This window comes from Arvicanthis niloticus, chromosome 24 (assembly GCF_011762505.2).
Source record: "Arvicanthis niloticus isolate mArvNil1 chromosome 24, mArvNil1.pat.X, whole genome shotgun sequence".
Classification (NCBI taxonomy): Eukaryota; Metazoa; Chordata; class Mammalia; order Rodentia; family Muridae; genus Arvicanthis; species Arvicanthis niloticus.
Genome location: NC_133432.1, coordinates 3,662,928 through 3,680,225, shown reverse-complemented (window position 1 = coordinate 3,680,225; position 17,298 = coordinate 3,662,928). Strand labels below are relative to the sequence as shown.

Genomic DNA, 17,298 nt, shown 5'->3' with positions numbered 1-17,298 from the left:
CCATGCCCACAAGCCAGGGCCGATGCACACAAGGCTCAGGCGTTAAAGCAGCAGCGGTTCTCAACCTGTGGATGGCAACCTCTTTGGGGGTTGAACGACCTTTCCACAGGGGTCATGGGTCAGATATTTACATTATGTTACACGCCAGATGTTTACATTATGATTCGCAACAGTTGCAAAATTACAGATATGAAGTAACAACGAAATGATTTCATGGTTGGGGGTCACCACAGCATGAGGGACTGTATTACAGCGTCTCAGTATTAGGAAGGTGAGAACCACTGCCCTAGAGGCTTTGGAGTGGAAGAGAGAAAGAGAAAGAGAGAGAGAGAGAGAGAGAGAGAGAGAGAGAGAGAGAGAGAGAGAGAGACTCCAGAGGCTCCAGAGTTGTTCGGAGGTCACAGGTGACACCTGGCTCTTGGCCATCTTTATATCTTGGTTGCGTCCATGAGAGGTGAGGCTGGGGGCTGCTGGGTTTGAAAGAGAAGCTAACGTGGGGCTTGCTGGGTATCTTGGAGGACTTGAGAGTCATGACTTTATGGGTCTCACAAACACATCTGCTTTCCCTAAGACATCGGGTGAAGTTTGGGGTTGGAGGGGCCTGGAGAGTTAGTGTAGAAGTTTCTGGAAAGTGCATCAAAATCTAACTTAGCCTCGTGGGGTTAGAGGATGCAGACATCCTGGGAGCCGAACGAGTAAACCAGGGAGACCCTGGTGGGAGTGTCCTGTCCAGTGTGAACACACAACCACTCAGGGCGGCTCAGAACAGGCACTGTGGGTTGGTGGCTACCCAATGTGGATATGTCCAAGGTCATCACAGCAAGGTGACATTTAAATAAGAGCTCGGGTGACAAGACTGGCCTCTGGGTGGGTTCGGAGGACACAGGAGGCCACACAGCTACTGTGGTGGGAGGGGGTGGCACACAAGGAAGTGAAATTGAGGAGGGCATCGTGGACATGGAGGGAGGGGGAGGACAGGGAGCAAATCTACAGACAACAGTGGCAGATTCTGATTCTAAAGCATACGGCAGGTGTCCTGGGTGTGCTGCTCCGTGTGCCTCTGCCATGGGTTGGGTTTCTTCACCCTGACCCAGTTTACCTCAGGTCTTTGTCACCAGGCATGAGAGAGATGTTAAAATCTTCCACTCGGATGGTGGAATGCATTCCTGATTCCTGCTGTCTCTTTTCCTTGTACGTTGAAGCTCTGTGGTCAATCTCACAGACATATCGCTACGATGTCACAGTGTGAAGTGACTTGCCCGTCATCTGAACCTTTTCTGTGGCTCTTTTCTCCCTATGCTATGGACACAGCCACCGGTGCTTGTGGTTCTGGGGAGGAGGTCTCTCTCAGGCTTGGGTCTTTATGGTGCTGCTTTGTAGGTACACGGGCCGGCTGTTCATCCCCGTACTGGCAATGTCTGCTTCCCAGTGACTGCAGGTACCATAATCATCTCTGCAACATTTGCTGAAATCCTTCAGCCTCTACATTTACATCCTCAACTGAATCAGAAACAACTAGGGCTACTTTTTTTTTTTTTTTTTTAGAACACTCCCTCCCTCTCTTCCCAGATTCCGGTCCTATTTTTTTGACCGATGGATATTATTGTGCTGGCCCCAAAACTGTGCTCAGTTTTACTTTTTGATACTCTTTTTCCCTTCTAGAAATGAGATAATATCTTTCATCTGTGTTAGAACCCACTGACCCTTTGTCTCAGCTTCCAGGGCTCGCCCTCCCATCCATCCACTGACCGGTTTATTTTGTAACTTATATTTTCCGCTTCTGAAATTCCCAGTTGATTTTTTTTTTTTTTTTTTTGATAGTTACTGTTCGGGTTTTCGTTTCTGCTGCTGTGATAAAAATGCCCAGACAAGAAACAGAGAAGAGGGAGGGATTATTCTGCTTAAAATCCCAGTAACAGTCGGTCCGTGTTGAAGCCAAGGCAGGAGCTCAAAGCTGGTCACGTTACAGTCAAGAGCAGAAAGACCCCAAGGCTATCCCTTGCTGTAGGCTAACTTTTTCCTCCCACTGTTCAGGAGCCTCCTCTTCCACCCAGGGAAGTGCTTTCCATGAATGGGCTGAGGCTTTGTAAGAAGAACAATCAAGACAGTGTTCCCTAGACAGGCCACCTACTATAGAAAATGCTTCAGTACTCCTGTCTTCCTGGGTAACACCAGGCTGGAGCAAGTTGAAGGCAAAAACTAAGTAGCAAGGTTGTTTTTTTATACTGCCACCCACCACACAGGTATGTGCTTACTATGTCTAATTATAAGCACTGATGGACAGTCCTTGCCTGATAATTCCAGCCCCGGTCTTGTTGGATTGGACCTCATGGCTGGCCTGCATTCTCCTGTGTGGGCCCATCTTCTTCACAGGTGAACAGCAAAAACACATATATACATTGGTGTGATCGACGATTGATCGATGAGCCCCTAGCCTCCAGCAAAGGGTATGGGTAGTTTAGTGCCAGCAGACCCTGAGCCCAGCTCTCCCCAATTCTGTGGTATACCATTAGTGACTTCAGCCCCTCAGCCTTTTGGCTATTGAGGTTGGCCATGCGCAGATGCTCATACATCATTGGGTGTCCAGCGTGCTTGACAGAATTATCTATGTGGATTTTTGTTGTGAGTTGTCCTGATGCTGTTTGTATTCTGATGTTAATTCTGCTTTCTCAAGAGGGGCTGCGCCTAAGGAGCAGACCATTGCGTACTCAGGTGATGTCATGTGAGCCATCTCTCCATTTTAACTGGCCAATAATGGCTAGAGCCTGTGATCGGGCAGTGGGGGGAAAAGGTGGGACTGGGGGTTTGAGAGTGGGGACGGGGTAGGGGGGACAGAGGGGAAAGAAAGAGGACTGAAGAAGAGGAGGAGGAAGCCATGATGGACCAGAACCTTGTAGCCAGGAAAAAACGCAGGTAGCCAGGGGTTTCATAGCTGGGGAATAAGTTAGTATAGTATAGTGTTAGATCTGCCCAACCTTGGCATATAACCTATAATAACTGGACTGTATGGGTTTTTTTTTTAATGGGCTTACTGGAGTTGCAAATTCCAGCACCAGATTTTGTCAACTTCTCACATTATCCGTGCCTGTTAGGTCACTCTCTGGTGTGTCATCATGCTTCCTTGAACTGACAGTCGTGGTCTCAGGAGGACCATTCTGCTCTAAGCAGGTTGTCTGGGGTTTGTGATGGATTTTGAATGAAGCACGGGTGTGACGGGCTGACGGGCTAGACACAAGGGTGCAGCATGAAGGCCAAGGGAAAAGTCAACGACGACCCTCCTTTCAGCTGGGTTTTGTGACAGAGAAATCCAGTGGGACAGGGTGGCTGTGATCCATTGCAAGCAGAGACGGCAAGTAAGGACGGCAAGGAGAGGCGGGGCTCCTCTACATGAACTCTCGTGGGATTGCTCTGTAGATACCCAGCGGGAAACATCAGATGTGTGGCTGCCAATGTTGCCCCAACATTCGAGGGCCTGGTTCCTTTCTCTAAGGACGGCATGGCTAGTGCCAGCCTCACAGGATGTCCAGGGTTCTGAAGTCAATGGGAGACTGAGAAATGAAAACAAAATCCTGGAGATGCAGAGTTCCGATTCCAGAGAGGTGAGGCTGGAACGCAGAGGCAGGCTGGGCAGTGTGACATGCACAGTCATATGTGTGGCCAAGCAGAGAATGACTGTATATGCGCGTATGCTATCACCCCTGTTCTGCAGTGGAGACGCTCATGACCTGAGCACCAGGTTAGCTCTCCTACCATTATGAAATGTGTGCTGTGGTTAGGAAGTCCCTTGGGCAGCCACGTCATGGCGGACAGCTTATTCCTTAGCGAGCCTTCTGAAAGAAAGCGAGATGTGAGTTTCAGCCACTGCGAGCGAGCCCCTTGTTCTCTCAGCCATCGACCCCGTGCTTTCTCAGCCGCGGCCCCTTGTTCTCTCAGCCTCCGAGCCCATGCTCTTTCAGCTGTTGACCCCATGCTCTCTCTATGCTGTCTGGTGCTCACACGGAGTTAATCAGACTCAGGTCCCAGAGCACAGACTCAGTGCTGCGTTTCATTCGTTCACGAAGCCAGGATTATCTGTGTTGCTGCAGGAGACAAATCGTGAAAACTTCTAGGAGTGAGCATCTGACTCGCCAGGAGCACTGTGCCTCATGGGCCCCCTGGACGCATCCCTTTACGGTTGTGTGGTTGTGTTCAGGATATTAGTTCTGGGATGGTGCACTGCTGGTCCAGGTTGTTTGTCTACCAAGGGACATGCTTTGGCCTCTGGTTGGCTGGCATCTATCTGTTCTTGCGTTAGGGCCTTCTGGCTTTAACTTTTGACTATTCCAAGACCAAAATGCAACCAGAGGAGTCAACCAACCAGAGGAACCGACTAAGCCCCACCCTCTCTGATGGCTTGGGTGCACTGTGCCTGACATTGTCTCCCTTTCAATGGCCGTATCTATGTGGTTGCTTTGTGCTTAGTTTTCAGAGACTGAGGTAGGATGCTTGGACCTGGTTATGCCAGCCTTGCTGAGACCTTCTGATCCTCTTGGGATAGTCCCACAGTGTCATCTGCCCCATGAAGACCCCATTCCTAGCCCCAGAAGCCCCTTTGGCATGACTGCCAGCCACCACGCTACACTGCCGATTGGATCCTGGTAACACCTCAGTGTGTAAACTGGCTAGTTGTCACAGGGCCTCTGTGGTGACATTCTCTTCCCCCTCCCCCAAACTGTGACCTCATCTGCATGAGGAATCTTTGTAGGATTGACTGGTTTTAGATTCCAGTGTATGAATACCAGCCTGTAAGGTCAAAGCTATCCCCATGGGGAGCAAGTCCCGTTTCTGCCAGCCCAAAGGGACAGCTCTCAGGTGTCACACAGTGACTGTAAGTGGGTCGCACACGGAAGGGTGGCATGCGGAAGGTGTCTTGACCTTTATATTTTATTGTTTTTAGTCTTGCCTTGAGTTGTCAAAATATAAATAAAGACATGGAGACAAAAAAATAAAGAAATGGGGACAGTTTTCTGACCAGGGACCTCTCGAGATCAGATCACAATAAGTGGCATAATTTCATTACCCCCACACGCCACGGGTGCTTCTAAAATCCCCTTTCACTATTTAGTCAGCCCAAAGGCCAGCTGGGCAACCTTTCCTAGCGGCTAGAAACACAGTGGATCCTTCCTTCCAACTGTCTCTCTATCTAGTCCAGGCTAGACTCAGACAGACTCTTCCTGTCTCTGCCTACCAAGGCCCGGGATGCCAGCCATGCACAGCACACCTGGCCTGTGATAACTAGTAGGGTTGTAAAAATCATGCTTTCATCTAGGAGTTCACTCCAAACACACACTTCCCCCATGTGAAGGTGGAAATCTGATAAATTCTGGCTACTTTCCCCTGCTGGGACTCCGGTAGAGTGTGAGCACGCTCCACCTCAGAGCTGGTAGAGTGTGAGCACGCTCCACCTCAGAGCTGGTAGAGTGTGAGCACGCTCCACCTCAGAGCTGAAGTCCTGCCACCTTTGGAAGATTTGTGCTTCGGAGAGAACTGACCAGGAAAGTGGCCCCAGGCTTCTATGCAGTGTGGGATAATTGTGGCCAGGGAAGTCTTTGTTTCTACATTCAAATGCTCAGGGTCATCACAGAGGGAAACTCCTTTGTGTTTCTAGCTGGGTCTAACCTGTGGCAATCTCGTTATCTCCTCCTGCAAAGCAGTCATTTTTAGGGGAATCGCTGCTTTTGGTAATTTGTTTTATCTCATGGGGAAGGGTTCCCTCCCGGGTCAGCCATAGTTGTAAATAAAGCCAGTTTCTGGGAAGTCACGAACTAATGTTGACAACCTCTGGAAATCTAGATAAAAGAATACGAGAAACTGGACAACGAAGAGGACAGGCTACACCGGAGCCGGCAGATGTACGACGCCTATATCATGAGGGAGCTTCTATCCAGCACACACGTGAGTGTCCCATCCTGATTGATCCCCAGATGGCACCATGCAGGGCATCGACAGGGTCTCTGTCTGTAACCTGGCTGATCTTCAACAGCTTCCTACACACGGACACCCTGATGGTGGTGATGATGGTGGTGGTGGTGGTGGTGATGATGATGGTGGTGGTGGTGATGATGATGATGGTGGTGGTGGTGATGATGATGTTGGTGGTGGTGGTGATGATGATGATGTTGGTGGTGGTGGTGATGAGGAGGAGGATTAGTGTTGCTGTATCATTTAGGGGTCTAGAATTGAACCCAGGGCCTTATGCTTGCTAGGCAAATACCACGGAGCCATCGCCCTAGCCTTGCCTCATGGGATTAAATTTAGCTGAACTTTTAACAAATTGGGTGAATCAGAGTTCTATTAATATAAATCTTCAGTGATGTCTAGGGATTGATCAGGATAATAATTATAATTATTATGCTAATTTTATTCATGAGTAGTTAAGTGATGGTTGAAACTATTGTCTTCCTTAGAAGTTGGATAAACAGTCTAATTGGGATAAACTAGGTCCTAGGAAGTGACTTTAGGAGCACATGGATTAATTAGCAAGGTAGAAATTGCAATGTGGGTGTCTCTATGCCAACACACACAGTCTTTACCTACTCTGTCTAGGGCCGTGGCCACAAGCCACATGTAGCTACTTGAGTTTATTTAAAGACATTAATATTAGTTGAAGTTACTTCTGGGCTCCCCATGAGCTGTGTCCCAAGTACCCGGGAGCTCCGTGTGGCCAGAGGCTCCCAACACAAAGGTCCAACGCAAAGGTACGACGTTGTACCTGATCAGGAAGGCTGCCTGGATGGCCCAGTCACGCCTCAGCACTTAGGATGTAGTTACAGTTCATGGTGGTGTGTGTGTGAGTGGCTGTGGCACACGCTGGCCTCTCTCAAAGCTTCTGTTGCTTCACTGTGCTGTAGAGAAGACATTGGAGCCTGGCACATGCTCATTGCTTTGTACCTTGGTGCCTTGGCTGGACACGGCTGAGCCCCCGAGGACACACGTAGTTCATAGAGGCTGTGTAAATTTGGCTTTCCTTAGCTCAGCTATGGGGGGCACTTCAGCAGAGTGGTGGGTTTTGTTCAAATGTTTGTGGAGATCACCATCTCCCCCTGGGGGTTGAGTGACGTTTTTGCTCCACGGTTAGGGGTGACGGCTCTAAGCACTCTGGGGTCCCATACCGCTTGACTGTTTCTATACTGAACATTACAAAGGTTTAAACTGAGACTCTGAAAGTTGGTCCCTCAGCAACAGACCTGTGTTTGCTGCTAGGCTGTTTTTACACAGGTTGTTAGGCTGACTGACTACTCCCCTAAAACTTTTTCCAGCCCATGTTTTCTGTAGAGGCGGTCTCAGGAGTGAGGACAGTCAGAGTCTCAGGTAGGTAGTATATGTTCCTGTTCCTGTGAATTATAAGAAACAGGAATCCCATTAACCACTGAGAAATAATTCGAATAAAGGAGACCATGTTGAAAGGTTTCTGGAAGACACCGTTTACAACCCACATCAACGAAAGTTCCGTTCTGTTTGGCCCCGATAAACTCTACTGGGGCTCTGTGAGACCTCCAGGCCCCAGAGCCATCTGCCACTGTGGCCTGGCTTGTAATCCCTGTGTTCAATTCCTAGGTGCATGACCCTGCATCTGTTTTCTCTGACACAGCAGATAGCTTACATCTGTAGAACTGTTCATTAAGGAAGGAAACGGTTATGTATGTAGTCAGGCAGTGGTAGGCCTCCTGACACTCTGTTGCCATGGGAACCTTGACCTGCTGAGGGGTCTATTCTGGGCACCCAATGAAGGACTCTGGGTACCCAGAGGATAGTATGTGCTTGGACTGTCTGCTGAGAGCCCACGGGTCACTTTTAGGGGATCGTTATGTCAAACCATCTGTTGTATGATCTGAAGACATGTCACCTCCTTATTAAAAATAATTGCTGTTTCCTTCCTTCCTTCCTTCCTTCCTTCTTTCTTTCTTTTTTTCTTTTTAAAGCAATTCTCAAAGCAAGCTGTAGAACATGTCCAGAGCCATCTCTCCAAGAAGCAGGTGACAGCTACTCTTTTTCAGGTAAGATAAGATTACTTCAAATCTTCAACAAATGTCCCAACCTGCCTCCTGAGCAGACCTGGTAACGTTTCCCCAGCTTGTCAAACACACTGATGTGCGTGGCTGTCTGCTCAGAGCATGCAGGTCCTCTGGCTGCAACCTGCTGCAAGTGCTGACGGATGTTACAGATGTTCCTAGAAAGGGGCTGCTGACTGCGGCGGTCTCGTAACTCAATGTTCTGGAAATCCGTTGAGCTAAGACAGAGCTGAGCCTTCCTCCTGCTTGGCATTTAGTGTCTGTGATAAGTGGGGGTGATGTGGCTTGTGGTGATTATCTTCCGGATTAAGTGAGATTTATGTTCCAGAGTTAGAGGTGATGCTCTGAGCGTTCTGGGGTCGCATACCACTTGACTGCTTCTATCCTGAACATTACAAAGGTTTAAACCAAGAGCTGGCCCCTTGTGACAGGCCTGTGTGTGTTTGCTGCTGGCTATATAGGCTGACAGGCTTCTCCCCTGAGAAGCTTTTCCAGCCCAGGTTTTCTGTAGAGGTAGCCATGGGAGTGAGGACAGTCGGAGTCTCAGATGGGTAGCAATATGTTTATGTTTCTGTGAATTATAAGAAACAGAAATCTCATTAATCAATTTTCAAAAGTGAAGTGAATGGATTCATCCTTTATCAGATTACCAGCTTCTTTACAGTGAGATACACTGGTGAAGCCCAGGCTAGCCCCTGGATCATCCATCTCCCCACAGCCATTACAGGTGCACATAACTGTACCCTAGTGGTTCTGGATTCAATGTCTTAATACAAGGTGAACGTCTGCAAAACAAAATCGATAATTCTCAGATGCTGAGCACCTGCCCAGCAGCACATCAGACGTTGTCTGCATATTCCAGAATGTTCCCAGAGTTAGGATCAGAGCCCATGTTCCTAGGCTACCCTGACAAGCTGGGCTGGACTACTGGTCGTTAACAAGAAATATACACAAGCCAAGTTAATAGTGAAACACAGAGGAGGAGAATTTCTGAAGCAAGGCCACCCCGATGCCCATCATCTGGGTCCTGACGTGAGGATAAGGTTTAAGCTGTATGCATAGCTGAGCAGCCCTGGTGATGAGGCGGTCATGTCTGTCACATTTGTGTACTGATGAGTTCGTAGAATCACTGGATCCATCTCCTCCTCATCCAGCCGGCACGGGGCTTCAGCCTTCTCTTCCTGGGAGCATGACACTCCTGGGAAATTCTAGCTCTCTGCTACTTTGTTATCTCCTAGCCTGGTAGCTGAGGGAAGAAACAGTATCTTTTTAGGTTGTCCTCATCCCTGTCCCATCTTTACAGAAAAAGTCTATGTTTCCATTCTGGGCCTGCTACCCTCCCCTGCAGCTTCTGAACCCCAGGGCAGACCCACCTACAAGCTGTTTCCTCAGCACATGAAGATGTCAGTGCAGCTCAGTGCATCCTCCCAGTCCAGTGAGGAACTAGATGCATGCCTAGAAGGACTGATGGAGGGACGTTGTCTTGTGAAGTAACAAAGGATACAGTGTGACATGATGTAGCAAAGTCAATGCAAAGGGATCAGTTGTTATTCCTGTGTTTGCCAATCTGCTTTAGAGAGAAATAATTGCATAAGCACATTTGGAGGTGGGAGAGAGGCCTGGCTGGCGGGTGACTAAAAGGTGCTCCACCCTGTGCTCCACAGGTAACATTCTTACAGTTCACTTACTTGGTTGTCATTTATTAGATGTGACTTCCCACTTTTAGATTGAGGTAACTGGGCATCCTAGAGGGGTTGTGTGCTGTCACCCCCCAGCTGCTGAATGCTGACTTTTTCTCCCTTCACTGGTGTGTGTGTGTATGTGTATGCATGTATGTGTGCATGTTCATGTGTGTGCATGTGAGAGTGCATGTGTGAGTACATGTGTACATGTGTGAGTAGTGTGTGTGTGAGCATGTGTGTGTGTTCGTATGTGTGCTTGTGTAAGTGTGCATGTGAGTGTGAATAGTGTGTGTGAGCATGTGTGCATGTTTGTGTGTGTGTGCTTATGTGAATGTGTATGTGAGTAGTATGTCTGTTGCTTGAATGCGTGTGTGTTGGTTCTGAAAAGTACCTGACAAAAGCCACCTAAGGACAGAAGGGTTTGTTGAAGTTTGCAGTCCACGGGGACACAGCCATTGTGGTGGAGAAAGTATAGTAACAGGAGTTCACAGTCAGGAAGCCAAGAGGGGTAGAAGCAGCCTCTCCTGCAATGGAGCTGCTCTCTGCATCCGCTTGGCTCTTCCCTCACAGACATGCCAGGAGATCTGTCTCCATGGCAATTCTGGATCCTCTCAGGTTGGCAATCAGTAGCTACTAGTGCAGGTTTGATTTGTTAAAACGTCGCCAGGCTGTGGTCAAGGGGTCCCAGAGAGGCTGTGCTGCTCTTCGATTACAAGGAAGAATGGAGCATTTGATGGGACAGAAACATGAACTATGAATAAGCACACTGTTCCCAGTGGAGAAAGTCTATTGGAGGAACATGGGATCTCACTAGCGAGTCCCCCACCTGAGCTTCCTGCCGCCAGGACATTCCCTTCTCCTACCTTCTCTACTTGTTTTGATATACTTTTGAGTGAAGACACAGAAAGGGTTAAATTTCCCATCATCCAATGCATCAAACATATCAAGATATTTTCCCCAAAGATCTAATGGACTCTGGTGAACTCTGAAGCATGGCCATCTGCCAACTTCTTGCTCTCAACTGGAGCGTGTGGGACAGAAGTCCTGGCTGTTTGTTCAGTGCGATGAAGATGAAGCAGAGCTGAGGCAGAGAGTGATATCCCCACTGGAGGAACCTGAGCTCTCAGCATCTCCCAGGATACTCCTTAGAAGCCCTGACCACACCCACTCTGCCCCACCCACAGCCTCCTTCCCCTTCCCTGAGTCTAAAAGGCATAACATTAATTAATTAATTAATTAATTAATTAATAACAGGGCCAATCAGGACAATTAACCATGGGTCTATCAGCTTCTGGTCTTTAAAACTCAGTCCACGTGGACGCATACCATAGCAAGGCATGCTGGGAAACTCACTCACAGGGCCCAGTGCCAGGTGAAAACCCAAAACCCCCTTTTTAGAAATTAGTCAGAATTCCAAGATGGTGACAGAGGGCCACATAGCTAAGGGCTGGGACCCTTTACGTGCCTTAGGAAGACAACTCCGGTCAGTAAGGAGATGACAGCAGCTCGTGAAGAGTTGTGTGCAACGAGGTAGGAGCTGATGGAGATGATAACCCTGGAATGAGCCTGATCACGCCGAGGGGACAGTGAGAGGGACAAGCATGGGGACAGCATCCCATGGGCAGCATCTCGGGCATCATGGTTGCAGACCTCAGGCCCGAGGCCACTGGCAAGCAGCCTTTCTCTGATTCGTTCCTATTTACATGGTGTCGCTTCTTCTCTATTCTTTGCAGCCATACATAGAAGAAATCTGCGAAAGCCTTCGAGGAGATATTTTCCAAAAGTTTATGGAAAGGTATGCAGCTTGGTGTGTGCACAATACATTTCCCCGGTGTGTGCTGCTTTATCGATCCACAGACCCTTCCTGGCAGGGACCCCTAGCCAGCCCTTTGTCACACTTCCCCCTTGATGCTTTATGTTATAGCTCTGGGGTGTGTAGCCCTTGGCCCCCACATTCTACTTCATCATGTTCTAAGAGTGGGACAGCCTAGGGAACTTCCGTTTTAAAGGATCATAAGGGAAGCCTTTGCTAATTTGGCATAGTGGTTGTGTTTTGTCCGATTCGCATCTTAGGATCTCGAGACATGTCTCCCAAGGCAGGACAAGCTGGAAAGGATAGACTGTGTACTCACGGGCATCATTCACACACTTAATGAATTCATCTCCATGGGTTTCCAGGCTGCAGAGTAGTGTGTCATCTGATATTCTTAAGTTGGTCGGTTCCCCTTGAGGCGTTTATGCATGTGTCTCCCAGTCAGTTCGCACACAGGGCTCCTCCGCGCCTCCGAGAGCAGCCCCCTGTGTGTGTTTCCCTTGACTGTATGTGTTGTGATTCTACTCGAATGGAGAGATAATTTATCCTGGAATGCACTCAGTATCTTGGGGACTGACATTTATATATGTGATCCTTGGCCTCTGATCCTGGGGTCAGCAGAAAGCTCTGGAAAGAGGCTCAGGAAAGCCAGGGAGGAATGCAGGCTCACAGCTGAGCTTTGGCCTCATCCAGGACCAGCCCCGCTGCCTAGATTTCTCAAATCTGGCTCCCACCTCTGAGTCCATCTTAGTCTTGTGTGACTGGGTTTCACTTGTTCCATGCCTTGAGCCTGGTCTGTCTTTACTTCAAGAGTTGGTGATTCCCCATCATGGGATACCAGGGGTGTGACTTGCATTGTAGGCAACACACACACACACACACACACACACACACACACACACACACCAGGGATCACTAAACAGACTCTGAATAAAGTGCTAGGCTGCCAAAGGCCCTGGTCCCACTCTGTGCCCAGGTGACCCTGGAGCAGAGACTCTGGTGCACAGCCAGGGGACATCTGGGCCCCCTGAGGCGTCTGTTTCAGCAACTTCATGCTTAGCTGGCCAACATGCAGGCTATTCTGTCCCCTGAGTTGACCAGAACTCTAAGGCTGGTTGTAAATGTGTCAGATGCTGTGGAGCCCAGACTCTGAGAAGAGAGGAGTCCCAAATGCACATGAACCAGTGCATTCCTAGACCATGAGCCTTGTAGAGATGTGGGAGGGTCAGAGGGGGACCCTCTAGAGGCCATTTTCAGGTTCAAGGGGAAAGTTGCTGTGTGCTCAAAAAGACCACTGAGATTTGGGTCACCGGCATTGGAAGCATTTTATTCAGGGTCTGTTTAGTGATCCCTGGTGTGTGTGTGTGTGTGTGTGTGTGTGTGTGTGTGTGTGTGTGTGTACACCTAGGCCCAGCAGTTAGCAACTTAAGCTTTCTCCTAGGATGCTGGCACCTGTGATTTTATAAGATCCCCCCTTTCCCCCCCCCCTATTTAAAGAACCTTGGATTCTGTGTCTTTATGGGGAATCAGTCAGGGATTAGGTGAGATGCAACCTCTGGTCCTCCTCACTCCTTCCTTCCCCTCCCCTTCTTTCCCTCCCCCAATCCTCCCTTCCTTACTTCTCACTCCTTTCTTCTTTCTCTAGCTCTAAGGATTGAATCCAGAGCCCGACCCTGTCAGGTAGACATTCTTCCACCACACTGCACTTCCCCAGCCCGCATTCTGCATTTCTTCTGGACCTCTGTAATAACACCACCACACAAATATCCCTTTCATTGATGACTAAGCAAACATAGTAATGGCTGTTCTAAGAAGAAGGAGGGTAGACGTGTGTCCACTGAGTCCATTTGTCCTTGGGGTTGTTGAGAACAGAAGTGGAAATCTCTAGGGACCAATGACCTTTGGCAGCCAGAGCCCAAGGTCCTCAGGAGGTCAGAGGGTTAAGAGGGAAAAACTTGGCTGTGGGAGGGGCTCAGGCTCACCTGCTGCCACTCCGGCACTGACTCTGATGCTCAGGACAAGAAGGTCATCGTGCCAGCTGGGCTCCCAGCTTCCCTGCTCTCAGCTTCTGTGCTCCCCAGAAGCGACAGGAAGCCACAGCTACACTGCTAAGGTTTTTCCTCCTTCCCAACAGATGGCAGGGCTCACAGGAAAGCCCTCCAGCCCCTTAGTGCACCACCCACCTGCCTGCACAACTCTGGTGATGGTCAAAGCCTGTGCTTTCTAAACCCAATCTCCACACTCACAGCAAGCGTGCGTGTTTGAAAAGCATGCATGAATGAAGACAGTGATTAGCAAGCAGTAGGGAAGGCAGTGTGAGGGGCTCTCTGCCGTGTTCCATGCGTCTCTGAGAGTTCAGGAGCCTGTTGGTCTGGGTCCATCTGCTCACCCACACATGACCTTTGCCCAGCTCCATTTGCTGGCTTTGGTCTTCTTAGTAAAGTGGGGTCAGACTGCCCCGGCTCACAGAGCTGTTGAAAGGAGTCACTGAGTCTTGTGGATTGGACAGGCAGTGACCACAGGCTGTGTTTGCTACTCTTAGAATTATTCGTGTGCATTGCTTGTCTTTTTGGTTGTTTAGAACAGAAGGGCTAAACGAGTGGTCATGAGTCATCCGTAGCTACAAATTGAAATGTCCCTCGAGTACAGAAGAAGCCAGCTCTGGAAGGTAGTGATTTTCACTGATCTCAAAGTAGTAACTTTATTGCACTGGTTTGCATCAATACACCACCGATAAATCAAATTATACATGGGCACAGGACAGTTGAGGAGAGCCACTGAGTCTTTCATTTAAACAGAAAAATATTTTATTTTGTGAGTTGTATATCATTATACCTGCCCTCCTCCCTCCAGCTACTCCTCATCCCTTCAGTTCCTCCTTCCTCTAGCTCCTCCTCCCTCCAGCTACTCCTCCTCCTCCCTCCAGCTACTCCTCCTCCTCCCTCCAGCTACTCCTCCTCCCTCCAGCTACTCCTCCTCCCTCCAGCTACTCCTCCTCCCTCCAGCTACTCCTCCTCCCTCCAGCTACTCCTGTTTGTCTCCTCCCAAGTTCATGGTCTTGTCTATAATGGCTATTGCTATGTGTATATACATGTGAATTTACATGTATAAGTGCATGTGTACACATATTCACACAGGTATGTAACCTGAGTCCATTTCGCTTTGCTCACATGTATATGTGTGCAGAACTGGTCACATAGGATTAAACCTATGTGGGTGCTTACCCTTGGAGTAGACTGGTTTTCATTTAGGGGTGGGACCATGTGAAATGTCTCCTGTCCCGGTTGGTAGGTCACCTGGTACTGCCGCTGTGCTGGTCTTGTTCCGGCAACCATATTGCTAAGAATTCGTGGGTGCAGTGTCCCCATCGTACATTGGTCTTCTGCTCTTATAATCTTTCTGCTCCTCTTCCAAGGTTTTCCTGAGCTACAGGTACAGGGGTTGTGTTGGAGGCATGCCGGTTTGTGGTGTCTGAGAGTGTTTTCCTGTGTGAGAGGCAGCACAAGAGTTGGATTCCATCCCATAGGCTCTTCTAGAACTCCAGTTAGGTGCTCACTCTCCAGTAATTACTTATATTCTCTTTCAGCGATAAATTCACTAGATTCTGTCAGTGGAAGAACGTGGAACTGAATATTCACGTGAGTGTCATACTTCTCTGCCCCGCCCCCCCTTTAAATAAAAACTTCCTCTGCCCTAATGTCGTGAGAAAATGCTTTGTTCTGGAACGTTCTCCCCAAGGGTATGCAGCACAGTGCAATGCAGCACAGATGTGCTTCATACAAATCCGTGGAACTAAAAGCTGGGCTCCCATGCTCGGTGATAAGCAGTTGCGACCTTAACTTTCTTTCCTCGTGTTAGTGTGAGAAGGAGCTTATGTACGTAAGAAGGGCTATTTTAGGTTGCAATTGATTGACCCTCTACCAAAAATAACAGTGGTAATGGAAGCCTTCCGTTCACTATCATGCCTGCTCGGTCTGGGCTCTCGCCACACTGTGAAGTTCCCTTCACCTGTCTTACTAGAGGATATAATAAAATGAGCAGAGTAGTTTTCCAGAATAACGTTTCAGGGTCTGGTTTCCTTTTTCTCGCTTTGGACTAAGAGGAAGTGGGGGTTGGGTATTCAGTTCAATGGTAGAACACTGGGCTAGCCAGTCTCTCTCTCTCTCTCTCTCTCTCTCTCTCTCTCTCTCTCTCTCTCTCTCTCTCTCTCTCTCTCTCTGTCTCTCTCTCTGTCTCTCTGTCACACACACACACACACACACACACACACACACACACAGAGAGAGAGAGAGAGAGAGAGAGAGAGAGAGAGAGATACACAACAACAACAAACCCAGGGAAATACAACAGAGTGACCCTTGACCACAGGCTGCCCGCTGTGTGGTTTCTAGGGATCTCACCATCCTCTAAGCTGAAATGTCAGTCACTCTAGGAAAGGACTGCTCTGTGGAGCACATTTGGATGCACAGTTCTGTCTCCACCCTCCCCTCTCCTCACATGGATCTTCTGGAAATACAGGATTTGGATTGGATAAAGGAATCAGTTGTATTTTTGTTTTTCAGGAAAGGTTTGTACTTAAAGCAGTATTGTGGGGAAAGGGCTTTTTAAACCTTCCCCTTGCATCATGTGTCTCGGATGATTTAAAAGAAAGGGGTTGTAACACATGCACACATCAACCCCCCCACACACACATAGAGTCATACACATGCACACACACACATACATAGTCACACACATGTACTCACATACACACAGACATACAAGCATACACACATATACACACAGGCTTACACACACATGTACACACAGACATACACACTCATATACTTACATACATATACACAGTCACACAGAGGCATATACATACATACACAGACACACAAGGAAGGGTGCACCCATATATACACAGGCTTACACACACACACACACACACACACACACACACACACATACACACACACCCCACACACACATACACACCCCTTTCCTGGCCCCTGGACTGTCGATGGAGGAAATGTGTGTGAATGAAGTCTCTTTTTGTGGCTCTTTTATGTTTGTGTGAGGAGTCCCAACTCCCATGGCCTGCCTCTCAGCATTTCCAGTCAGAGGGTGTTTGTTCTGAAACAGCTGCCCTCCACATGTACTCGTGCCTTCCCACCAGGACAAGTGTGGAGAAGAAGGGTCTGCTTGCCCCCAAACTCTAAGCTTCCTGGTGCTTGGAATCACCTCTCATATAGACTAGTAATTCTACACTTCTGCTGCCCCATGTCAGAGCTTGTATAACTTAGGGTTTTCAAGAGTGGAGGGACAGTCTTCTCCCTCACTTCCTCCTCCCCCACACCTGTCTTCATGCTGGACCTCGGGTGCCATGGGGAGGCTGCTGAGGCAGAGGGTTATTCCTGGCCACAGCATCCTGCAGTCTCATCTCTCAGCTTAAGGAATCGGTATTGGGAGGTCCTGGGAGTGGGAGGTGACACTGGACTACCTGTCTTTACCCTGACTTTATGTGATTTTATGTCTTTCTTTTGTCTTGGGCCTCCACAGCTGAGCATGAACGACTTCAGTGTGCACAGGATCATCGGCCGAGGAGGGTTTGGGGAAGTTTACGGCTGCAGGAAAGCAGACACCGGTAAAATGTGAGCCTCTGTCTTGTCTCACGGGACTGTTGAGGGGGCCTCGGTCCACAGAAAGAAATAGATGTTTGGATTTGGTCAGGAAACCTGGCCCTTCGCTTCTTAGGGCCCACTGGGAA

At 48.8% G+C, this 17,298-nt stretch overlaps 1 protein-coding gene across 2 annotated transcripts in view; it reads left to right on the top strand.

Moving 5' to 3' along the window:
* The window catches only part of Grk3 (G protein-coupled receptor kinase 3), a 95,890-nt gene that overhangs the window by 40,038 nt on the left and 38,554 nt on the right, over window positions 1–17,298 (top strand). For both annotated transcript variants that reach the window (XM_076922412.1, XM_076922413.1), the window contains 5 exons: window positions 5,833–5,934; window positions 7,962–8,036; window positions 11,467–11,528; window positions 15,133–15,184; window positions 17,091–17,182. In XM_076922412.1, coding sequence (XP_076778527.1) covers window positions 5,833–5,934; window positions 7,962–8,036; window positions 11,467–11,528; window positions 15,133–15,184; window positions 17,091–17,182 — 383 coding nt within the window. The remainder of the gene's footprint in view (window positions 1–5,832; window positions 5,935–7,961; window positions 8,037–11,466; window positions 11,529–15,132; window positions 15,185–17,090; window positions 17,183–17,298) is intronic.